Consider the following 12,177-nt stretch of genomic DNA (forward strand, 5'->3'; position numbering starts at 1 on the left):
TCTTGATTTATTGTCTAATTATGCACAGATAAAATGTTATATTACATCTGAGAATGGTGACAGATTTTGTGTAAAAAATAGTTGTTCATCAGTAATTGGTAAAATTTTCATCAGTTTCTGTTGAATTTGACATTTTTGGAAAATTTAATATGAAGTTGACACCCTGACTTGGTAGTGTAAACAAACCAACGTTTTCGTGGTGCATATTTTTTCGATTTTTTCGCTGTTTTACGGTTCGGTTACCTGCGAATCGGCATCCTGTCGGACCAGGTGAACTCCGCGGACACGGGAGTGCAAAATGCGGCCGAAGAAACGGCGCAAACGGTACAAGTGAACATTGCACAAAAACGCAAGCTTGACGACGACCCTAACCTCGAAGAGGAAACACCGACGAAGAACCCGTACAACCTGCGGTCGACGACGGCGGCAGCGGCAGCGGCAGCAGCAGCAGCGGCGGCAGCAGCAGCGGCACTTGCGATGGACACCGAAGACAGCGCCAGCGAGGGTTGTGACGGTTCAACGAAGGTGATTGAAGTCAACATACCGACAAGCAACCAATTCGACGGGCTGGAGGATGAGCAGGGTGACGACCCAATTTCGTTGCCGCCAAATCCAACACCACCCCCGGTGTTGCGAATCGGGGAACCAGCAAAAGGAAAGAAGGTACGTGTCCCTCCTATCTCGGTGGTTGGAAAATCGACCCGGCAGCTTCGCGAATTTCTGGGGCAAAGCCGAATCCAGCAAACAGCGTTCAACATGAAGGCGACGAAGACTGGCGTACAGCTGATCTGCTCTGGTGAAGACACCTTCCGAAGTGCACTCGCGGCCCTTCGGGGTGCCAACATCCAGTACCATACGTACACCCCCGCTGCTGAACAGCCGATGAAAGTAGTCCTTTCGGGACTGCCAGTGTACGACGAAGCTGAACTGGAAACTGAGCTGGCTGTTCTCGGTGTCCACGTCCAGGAGCTTAAACTCTTCTCGCGGAAAGTTGCCGGGCTGGAGGAGAGTGCGCTGTACCTTCTCCACTTTGCCAAAGGGACAGTGAAGTTGTCCGATCTGCAAAAGGTGAAGGCGGTGTTCAACATCGTCGTTCGTTGGCGTTACTACGAGCGGAAACCCACAGATGCGGTTCAATGTCACCGTTGCCAACGCTTCGGGCATGGAATGCGCAACTGCAATCTTGCGGCGCTGTGTGTGAAATGTGGCGAGAAGCACCTCTCGGCCGAGTGCAGGCTGCCGAACAAAGCGGACCTGGCGAGGGTGGACAAGAGCGTGACGCGAGAAGCGATAAAGTGTGCGAACTGCAGCGGCCAGCACACCGCGAACTACCGTGGCTGTCCAACTCGGAAAAACTACTTGGCCAAACTGGCCGAGAAGAAAGCACAACTCAGGAACGCCAAACCCCCAATCCTGACCCCTCCCCGCAACACCGTGCCGCAGAACGGTAGCACCGGCAACGACTCACCGGTCGGTACATCGACCATGACATTCGCGGAAGCGCTGTCCCAAGGGAGCAGCAACAACATCAACAGCAATCTGTTCACAATGTCTGAGTTCCTCGCCCTTGCGAGAGAAGTGTTCGCCCGGCTGAAAAGCTGCAAATCGCGACTTGACCAACTCGAAGCTCTCGTGGAGCTTACAGCCAAGTATATCTACAGTGTCTAACGCTGTAGATATCTTGCGCGTGGCTAATTGGAACGGACGATCCGTTCACGGAAAGAAGCTAGAGTTTTTTGATTTTCTGGAACGGCACGACGTGGACGTGGGAATCGTGACCGAAACCTGGCTGCACGAGGAACAAGCCTTCTACCATCCAAAGTTCCGTTGTGTTCGATTCGACCGCGACTCAGCCGATGCCGAAAGAGGCGGCGGCGTCCTGATAGCGGTCCGCAAGGGCCTAACGCACACTGAGCTCGATTTTTCGACCAAGGTCATCGAAACTGTTGGCATTTCCGTCAGTACAGCGGACGGAAACGTACACATCATCGCTGCCTACTTCCCCGGGGCAAGACGGCGCTCAGCATGGACACAGTTCCGCCGCGACATTTCCACCATCACGCGAGGGACCGAGCCTTTCTTCGTGGTCGGTGATTTCAATGCTCGACATCGTTCCTGGAACTGCGCACGAGCAAACACAGCGGGAACAGTCATGTTCCAGGAGGCAGCCAGCCGCAACTTTTTCGTCCACTTCCCTGACGCCTTCACGTTTCACCCGGCGGGGCGTGGTCGACCCTCGACGTTGGACTTGGCGCTCTCCAACAACTTGCTGGACATGACAAAACCGGTCGCTTTGAACGAGCTTTCGTCAGACCACAAGCCTGTGCTGTTCGACGTCAGCTTGTCAGCTCCGATTGAGCAGTCATCCCCCAAATTTCGCTGCTACGCTCGTGCTGACTGGTCGCGCTTTCAAAGGGAGATAAACGCGAAGCTGGACTTGCTGAACCCCGAAGTCACCGACCTCAACACGGAAGCCGATGTTGACGCAGCGGTAGAGTTCTTCACCAAGATCCTGCTGGACGCCGAAGCTGTTTCAGTTCCAGAAGTTCAACAGCGTAGCTACCAAACAGCTGCAATCCCGGAGGACACTCGCCGGCTGATCGCGCTCCGCAACACGCGAAGGCGTCAATGGTACAGGAGACGGGACCCGATCTACCAGGACATCGTGTCGTCGCTAAATCGGCGAATTCGAGAGGAGTGCAACCAGGCAAACTTCAACAAGTTCAAGGACACGCTACGGACGCTGCACGACGATCGGGATACGCTTTGGCGAATCACCAAGGCCCTGAGGAAGACGACCAAGTACAGCCCTCCCTTGCGCAAGGGAACAAATATCATCGCATCCTCATCCGAGAAGGCTAAACTACTGGCGGCCAGTTTCGCTAGCGCTCACACCAACCAGATGCCTGATGATCCAGTGACTGTCGCAGAGGTGAACAACTCCATCGATGCCATCGATCGGACCCCGCTGGCGGACAACCATTCGTGGTTGGTTCGTCCCAAAGAGGTGGCGCAGCTCATCCGAAGACTGAAGGCGAAGAAAACACCGGGCCAGGATCAACTGAGAAACATCGTGCTGAAGCGGCTTCCCCGGAAGGCGCACATCTTCATCGCCAAGATCTTCTCCACCTGTGTCCGACTCGGATACTTCCCAGCCGCGTGGAAGCATGCGGTGGTGATAGGCATTCCGAAGCCAAATAAGGACGCCACTAACCCCTCGAACTATCGGCCGATCAGCCTGCTGCCAACCCTCAGCAAACTCCTGGAGCGGGTAATTCTGGTGCGCATCGACCAACACTTGGAGAACACGCGGGTTATTCCGGACACCCAGTTCGGATTCAAGCGAGGGCACTCCACCAATCATCAGCTCGTTCGGCTCGTGAAGGAGGTGCGCGCGAACTTCGCGCGGCGCAAGTCAGCCGGCATGGTGCTCTTGGACGTCGAGAAAGCGTACGACTCAGTGTGGCAAGAAGCAATCCTGCACAAGATGTATCTCGCCAACTTTCCGCTGTACATCCTGAAGATCGTCCGCTCGTTCCTCCAAAACCGATCGTACCACGTTGTGGTAAACGGACATGTGTCGGACCGGCACGAAGTTCTCTTCGGCGTCCCGCAAGGTGCCGTCCTTAGTCCCACGCTCTACAACATATTCACGGCGGACTTGGCAATGATCAATGGCGTCAGCTACTTCCTTTTTGCCGACGACACGGGATTCCTCGCGTCAGACTCCGACCCAACCATCGTCGTGACCAAGCTGCAAGCTGCCCAAAACGCCATCGAACGCTACCAGAAGAAGTGGAAGATGAAGACAAATGCCGAGAAGTCGCAAGCGATCTTCTTCACACGCAAGCGAAGCCCACGCTACCTTCCGCGCAGGGAGGTTTCAGTGTGGGGTAGCCATGTGCCATGGTCGGAGGACGTCAAGTACCTGGGGGCCGCCCTGGACAAGAAGCTGACGTTCGCGAAACACATCAAGAACGCCACGACCAAGTGCGACAAGATCACCAGGATGCTCTACCCGCTTGTGAAACGGTGTTCCTACTTGGACCGCAACTCGAAACTGCTGCTCTACAAGACGGTGCTCAAACCGGCGATGACGTATGCATACCCGGCGTGGCACGATTGCGCTGCTTCACATCGGAAGAAACTGCAAGTGAAGCAGAACCGGCTGCTGAAGATGGTGTTAAACCTGGATCCCTTCCACCCGACTGACGACGTCCACAGGATGGCGAAGATGGAGCTGATTGACGATTGGCTTCTACGAGTGCTTCCAAAGTTTTGGATGGGGTGTGCCACCTCAGCTAATCCTCTGCTGCAGCGGATGTCCCCTTGATGTGATATTAGAATAAGAATTACCTCCTTTCCTCTAACTATCCCCTATCTATTAGCAATTTCGAAGGTTATTTTGTAACTTTTTTCCTTCCCTTGCTCAATTTTTCTCTCGTGTACCAGTAAACTCTAACACCGTTTGAATTAGTCAGCTGTTGAAAGGTACCCCATATCTCAGCTTAGGATAATTACTGCACTGATGTTTTTGCCAAAACAATCCAATAAATGAAATGAAATGAAATGAAAATGAAAATTTAATATTCGTATGTGGAATTTCTTTTGAAATTTTCAATTGGTTACAAACATCGATGCTGGTGAGCACTTTTTTACTAAGCTTGCTGGGGTTCCTATCTAGATAGTAGAAGAGAGCACACGGGCATCGACATTAAAATTGTTTTTTGTGTTGTTTTGTGCATACCTTTTATCTTTATGTACATTTGTTAAGAGGGTGTTAAAGTATTTGTACATCCTCAAAAACCATAAACTGGTTAACCTGGGTGACTTTGTCAGATTTTTTAAAACATTTGAAATTCACAGCTTAAATTTTTTGGGTATTTAAGTTTGTTAAAATCAATTGTAAATTAGAAAAAAAATGTGTAAAGTTGAAATGCACGAGCTACAAAAGATCTGTAATTTTAACTTCATATCTAGATTTCTATTTCAAAACAACCAATGCACTATTGGTTCTCATTGTACATAGGACCTTTTGAAAAAGTAAGCAAGATTTAATCATAACTCTCCTCTAAATAGCGTTTTCAGATCTTCAATCTATTAGACTTATGATTATGAGCCCAACGATGGGTCGCATGATTGATGCGGAAATCATTTTAATCTAAACATCTGATATCAGTCTTTAAAAAACAAACACTTAAGTGTGTATACTTTCAACAAGTTGTCGGATAATCAATCTTTTGAACGCAGTGGAAAGTTCTTTTAAATAACTTTTTAAAAAATTATAATATCAAGGTTTTCTTCTGAAAAACTTTCTTTTTACAATATTCAAGGCCCTAAGTAAAATAGATTTTTAGCATAACTTTAGAGGTACAACTTAACTTCATAATTTTCAAAAGTGTTTTATGGGATCCTAAGACCAAAACGGCCAAATTCGCATGCACCAGTGCTCATATAATAAAGGACAATTATTATGATTTTTCGAAAATAATATTGGTTCACTATCCAGATATATTATTTTTATAAATTTATAACTAAACATGATGGAATTAAAAAAAATAATAAACAAAACGAAATTCATTTTCAATTGCTCTTATTTATTGTCTCTTCATTCAGTAGTGCTGCTTGATGTTGGAGTAGCTCTCGCCATGGGGATGATGGGCATGACCCACTCGCTGGACATGGGGCTGGAATCCGGTCTTGTGGTCCGAGCTGTAGTCTACAACACGGTGGGTTCCATCGGCCTCATCCACGGTGTACTGTCCCTTAACGTGGTCTCCCTCACGGGACTCCCACTGGCTCTTGTGGTCGTGGGTGTGCGAGTCCTTAACTCCGTACTCGTACTTGTAGCTCGGATGGCTGTGGTGATAATCTTCATGGCCGTGATCTCCTCCGTAGTACTGGGCAGAGGCAACAACGGCCAGACAGGCAACCAGAGCGATGATCTAAGTGTTTGTATGGGGTTGTGAGTAAATTGATTGCAGGATCTAACAACTTTAACTCTACCTTGAACATCTTGGATCTCCTGTTAAACGACTTGAACTGTTTAATTTGAGTATAGAATGCAAACTGTGACTGTTGTGGACTACAGTACAGTTTATATATAAAAACATTTTCACTCCTTTTACGAACACTCTCTTCTAAAAAAATAATGCTCATTGCCAGCCAAATACAATGCAACCACCAAACGGTTGAAACCTGTCACTCATGTTGCAGCCATATTATGTGGTTGATCCGATTTAGACATTCCTCCAATTAATTGCGCTGCGTGTCAACGATTCTTTTGCGATTTTTATTTGATTTGAGTGACGGTTCGTTACGGTCAGTTTACTTACTAAAGCGAGTTAGGTGAAAATTTATTAATTTTCCTTCTGCGCTTTCCTCACATGTGAGCTAAGACAAACGGTACATAAGAAGGAAAACTGAAACGATAGAGGAACGAAGTCCAATAAAGTATAAAATGGTTTAGCTGGCGAACAATTGGCATCAGTTCACTAATAACCATCTAATTGAAACATTCATTAGGAATACAGGAGATCCAAGATGTTCAAGGTAATATCTTATCAACTGGATTAAAGCAAACTTCTTAAACCGTTCTTCACTCAAAAGATCATCGCTCTGGTTGCCTGTCTGGCCGTTGTTGCCTCTGCCCAGTACTACGGAGGAGATCAGGGCCATGAAGATTACCACCACAGCCATCCGAGCTACAAGTACGAGTACGGAGTTAAGGACTCGCACACCCACGACCACAAGAGCCAGTGGGAGTCCCGAGAGGGAGATCACGTTAAGGGACAGTACACCGTGGATGAGGCCGATGGAACCCACCGTGTTGTGGACTACAGCTCGGACCACAAGACCGGATTCCAGCCCCATGTCCAGCGAGTGGGTCATGCCCACCATCCCCATGGCGAGAGCTACTCCAACATTAAGCAGCACTACTAGAATCGTTGACAGACTTGTTGTAAATAAAATTGATTTTTGAGCTCAACATCCTTTTTAATTGTATAACAGAGCACATCAACCAGAGAGTGGTGCATCGAGATTTACGTTGCAAATATTTTCGTATCTCAAAAACAATGGGAACTATTGGCATACATTTTCATTCATACCGTCATCAGGGGTGACATTTGGTCTGTGGTGAAATTGGGTCATACAAAAATGCAGAAATTTGTATGGCCTTATCTCTCCCCCAAACCTAATGTCACCCCTGATTATGGTACCGTAACTTTGTCTAAACGTGGCCGTGGCAGTTCGAGTGCGGCCTCGAAAAACCCGCGAAGTTCGTCTACCGGCCGAGTGCAAAAAGGTAAACAAAACAACGCCGCCGCGTCGTCCGCCATCGCGCAGGGGAGCGTGTGCGCTGATGGTTTCAATCCGGAGTTATTGCACGCTAATTACCGTGTCCAGGATCGCAGCCCTATAAGAAGCAGACTCCGCTCAGGTACTTCCGGCAATCTGTCGACCGGTGGCGCATCAACATCCGCCAACATTCCCACCAGTAACAAGTTCGCGAGACTGAGTGACGAGGAAACCAACAACAACAACACCGACGGTAGCAGCACTACCGACGACGACGACGATGATCGACGTGCACGCAAAAAAAGGTAATACGACAAAAAAAAAGATAATTCTCCGAAGGAACGGCGACCACCTCCAATTTTTGTTTTGGATACGTTGGCGGACGATGTTGACGAGTTGCTGGAAGGCCTCCAATATAGTCTGAAAATTGGAAAATCGAAAGTACAAGTGATTACTTTCAACAAAAAGAATTTCGACCTGGTGGTGAAAGAACTGAAGTGTAGCAACTTCAAGTTCTACACATTCGATCCAGTTGAGAAGACCGCGGTTAAGGTAGTCCTGCAGGGCTACCAAGACCGCCCAATCGCCGACCTGAAGGAACACCTCTCGGGTGCCGGAATAACGCCACGGGAGATAAAAGTGCTCTCGCGCAAGACAACAGTCACAGGTACGCACACTCTGTACCTGTTGTACTTCGACCGCGGCACCGTCAAAATCCAAGACCTGCGACGGACTAAGGCGTTGGACGGTTTTGGGTAAACTGGCGGTTTTACTCCAAAACCCAATGGACGTAGCGCAATGCCACCGTTGCCAGAAGTTCGGCCACGGCTCGCGGAACTGCAACCTCCCGCCCCGCTGCGTGAAGTGCGGTGAAACACACCTCTCGGAGAAGTGTGCACTGCCGTGCAAGGCGGACTTGGGGGACAAGGCAGAGCAAACCAAGGCGCGCATTAAGTGCGCCAACTGTGACGGCAACCATACCGGTAATTACCGCGGATGCGTCGCGCGCATGGCGTACCTCGAGGAGCAGGAAAAGAGGAAGAAGAAAGCAGCAGCATCCCACCCTTCTCAGCGGAATACGAGCTCTGCCGTTCCTGCAGCTGGACAGCGTACGGTTCCAGCGGACAACCCAGCGTTCCCTCCTGGATGGGGCGATCGTTCGCCAGCGTGGTCGCTGCCGGTAGCGGCGATGCGGCCCAGCAAGAAGTAACCGGGGAAGATCTCTTCACCTTGCCGGAGTTTTTTGCTCTGGCGGGTGAGATGATGACGCGGTTCCGGACCTGCCGTAACAAGGCGGAGCAATTTCTGGCCCTCGGGGAGCTTATGATTAAGCACATCTACAATAGATAAAAAAACTGTGATCTAGTTTAAGCTTTTTCTATTTCTATCCCCTTTCCTTTGCAATTTCAGTAAGTTTTTCTAATCTTTTTCTTACTCTTGGCAATCTCTTAGTGATAAGCAATAATCGTTCCAAAATGGATTGAGAATTAACACACAGCTGAAAGGAACTCCAAATCTCTGTTATGTACTGCGAATGGACAAATAGTACCATGATTATTCACTAATAAAACCGAATTGAATTGAATTGAAACTTTGTCTAAAAATATATTTATAACTAAATTGAACTAATTTGACAATCAAATTGTTGCAGGGTTGGATCTGTAAATTCAACGATTTTAAAAGAAGAAAAAAGAACTTCGTTGAGTACCCCGAACCCTTAAGTATTATTACACACAGAAAGAAATCAATTCCCGTAATCGTTAAAAAAAATATTATACGTAAATAAATTCATTGATATTTTACAAATTTTTGATTGTACCAAATTTGTAGTGATCTATAAGCATTTTTTGAAACTTCTCGCCTTTTTTTAAAACAAAAAATTAGGCTTGAATTTTGAAATTATATTTGTACCGGCCTAATGATAAGAAGGTGATTTTGTCACTGTAAAATCACAGGAAAAGTATTTAATTTAAAATCGCATTTTTTTTTTTGAAAATGCCAAAAATGTAGATAAGAACGATCTCTGGTTAAAAATAAATATTTTTATGGTGCCATTCACGAATGAAGTAGCTATTTTCGACGTCCTTATTCCCACGTTGCATAAGACAACATTTTCAATTTATAGATGGAAAATCGTTTTCATTTCTAGGAGAATTAATTACCTCTAGAGTTATCTGTATTTTATCAAATATAAAGAATTTCTGCAAGCAAAATAAATCAGCATGTAAAATCATAAAAAGAGTTGCATAAGTTTCAATCTTCATTAGCCCATGTCAGGTAAAATTTTCACGATTGTGTGATGCTTTACATAGTTTCCCATTGTTTCAATATAAAAAAATAAGAATGTGACGATTTTTCATTGCAGGAGTGCTATTTTTCATTGCAGGAGTGCTATTGATAATACAAAACAAAACAAAAATAAAAAATCTATAAACAAGTAGTGGACTGAAGATTCACAACAATGAGAAAAATGTTTAAACTTATTACAAAAACAAAAAGGTTTTAAGAAGATACTATTCAAGATCAACTTTATATTTGACTATGATGGCATCATATTCCTTTTCTAAAGAAATTCGCTCAGTAGTGCTGCTTAATGTTGGAGTAGCTCTCGCCATGGGGATGATGGGCATGACTCACTCGCTGGACATGGGGCTGGAATCCGGTCTTGTGGTCCGAGCTGTAGTCCACGACACGGTGGGTTCCATCGGCCTCATCCAGCGTGTACTGTCCCTTAACGTGGTCACCATCCCGGGACTCCCACTGGCTCTTGTGGTCGTGGGTGTGCGAGTCCTTAACTCCGTACTCGTATTTGTAGCTCGGATGGCTGTTGAAGTCCTCGTAAGCCAAGACGGCGACGGTCAGACAGGCAATCCCACCGTGTTGTGGACTACAGCTCGGACCACAAGACCGGATTCCAGCCCCATGTCCAGCGAGTGGGTCATGCCCATCATCCCCATGGCGAGAGCTACTCCAACATTAAGCAGCACTACTAAAGTCATACTGGCACAATTGACAGACTGAAATAAAAAAGAGGATTTTTGAAATCATACACTGTTTTAGTTTTTATTGCTGAATCCTTTCTCTGTTTCATTTCTTTTTCATTTTTTGAACGTGCGTCATGTATTGTTAAATTAATTTTCTAATCCTTTTTCAACTTTGGAATTTGTAATTTTAAATTTTTGGATGGAATATTCTTGCAATCATGTTATTGCTACAATCGTTTCAAAAGTACAATTTTTGATCTTAATTTATTTATCCGAAACTTTCTAATCATGAAAATATTCCAACACGTTATTCGTTTACAGGTTTGTAGCTTTTATCTTGGAAAAGTATGAATCTTTCGAATCATGGAATTATGTGGTAAGCTCAATATTCTTAAAATTGTCTAACAAAATTTTGAAATTCAAAGCATTTCAGATATAGAAAAGCAACAAACAAATAAACCCTGAACAATTCAGCCAAAAAGACAACCCTAACAAAGACATTTGCCTTATTCATAGAGTCGCATTGAATAATAGTCAAAAAATTCTATTGGATATTTGAAAAAAATCCCAGAGGTACATTTTTATGTTTTGGCTTATGTCAAAATTTATTGCATGCATTGAACTTTGAAATGAATGAAATAAAATCTCCCACTATTTTTTGAAAAGGGGAAAAGGAAGTTTAGAAGTTATTTGGTCAAGGTTCTGGAAATTGCTCAACCATTTATTATATAAACAAATTAAAAAAATAATAATGATGGCACACCTGGATGTCATAAACCATATCTATAGAAAGGTCATTTATGGAAATTTTATTTTCCGCAAATTTTCCTGGGGGTCATGTGAACTTGTCCATTTTTCCTTGAAAACGACATATCGTAGGCACACAGCAAAAAAAAAGTTGGATTATTGAAATGTTGATCCCTTTTTTTCGATGTAATTTTACATCAATATCATGGAATGTGTTCAATCACACATAGAAAGTTGGAAATTTAACACAATTTAACGATACATTTTACCTATAAAAAAATTTTTTTTAGAAGACTATCTGCCAACTTTTTCATTGTTTTTTTTACTGAGTACAATTTAAAAAAAAAACTTATTCAAGGGTACATAGCAACCAAGCAAGTTTTTGTCTTTTTATTCCAAAATTGTTGAACTTACGGATCCAACCCTGAAATAATTTAATTATAAAATTGCCAATTTCTTTTTGTTAAACTTTTTGGAAATAGTAGTTTAGGGGATGAATAAAAAATTAAATCGAAAGTTCCAGTAGTTGTGATGATACTAAAATGTCTGTAACAATAATCTGGGTGCAGAAGGTTTGATTGATGTGCACCGTTAAGTTTAAATTTGACGCTTTATAGATCTTAAATCGCGATCATCGTCTGGGTGACATCTTGTCTGCCCTCTAAAGCAAAAGTTCTTAAAAGACTTTGAATGACACAGGAAATTAGCATGTTACAAGCATGTTATTCTTTCAACCATCTAATATTGGCATATCAGCACATTGACGTTCAATTACGGCGTCTTAAATGCGTTTTCAACTGAACGCGAATATCATTAGCTCAACAAGAAGTGATCAAGCAAGAAAATCATTAAATTGGACGGAGTTAGGAAAGGACCCTTAACCTGCCAAACATATGAAAATTTTCCCTATTACTGTAAAATAAAACTAGAGTTTACTACACCCTGACCATTTCGCATCCCTAATCATATTAAATATAAAGCTTCGGTATTTGTTTTTGTAAATGTGTCCCAGTTTCTGAGGAGAACATCTTTGAAGAGTAATGAATCTGGCATTTACAAAGCAGATTAAGTGTCCAGTTTGCCTTCCCTAAGGTTTCCTGATAATGTCCAGCTAGTAATGATACACAATCTCTCATTTATTAAGCAA

General features: G+C 44.6%; 2 protein-coding genes across 2 annotated transcripts in view; both read right to left on the reverse strand.

The window, feature by feature from the left end:
- LOC6034650 (cytadherence high molecular weight protein 3) overlaps positions 1–12,177 on the reverse strand; it is a 118,329-nt gene that overhangs the window by 28,249 nt on the left and 77,903 nt on the right. The window lies entirely within an intron of this gene.
- Positions 5,613–6,116, reverse strand: LOC119769357 (cuticle protein 19-like). The gene is made up of 2 exons (XM_038261403.1): positions 6,007–6,116; positions 5,613–5,945 (listed from the first exon to the last, which is right to left on the reverse strand). Exons 1-2 carry the CDS (start codon positions 6,013–6,015, stop codon positions 5,613–5,615), a joined length of 342 nt encoding a protein of 113 aa, XP_038117331.1. The 5' UTR covers positions 6,016–6,116.

The sequence above is a fragment of the Culex quinquefasciatus genome, chromosome 3, assembly GCF_015732765.1.
Source record: "Culex quinquefasciatus strain JHB chromosome 3, VPISU_Cqui_1.0_pri_paternal, whole genome shotgun sequence".
Taxonomy (NCBI): Eukaryota; Metazoa; Arthropoda; class Insecta; order Diptera; family Culicidae; genus Culex; species Culex quinquefasciatus.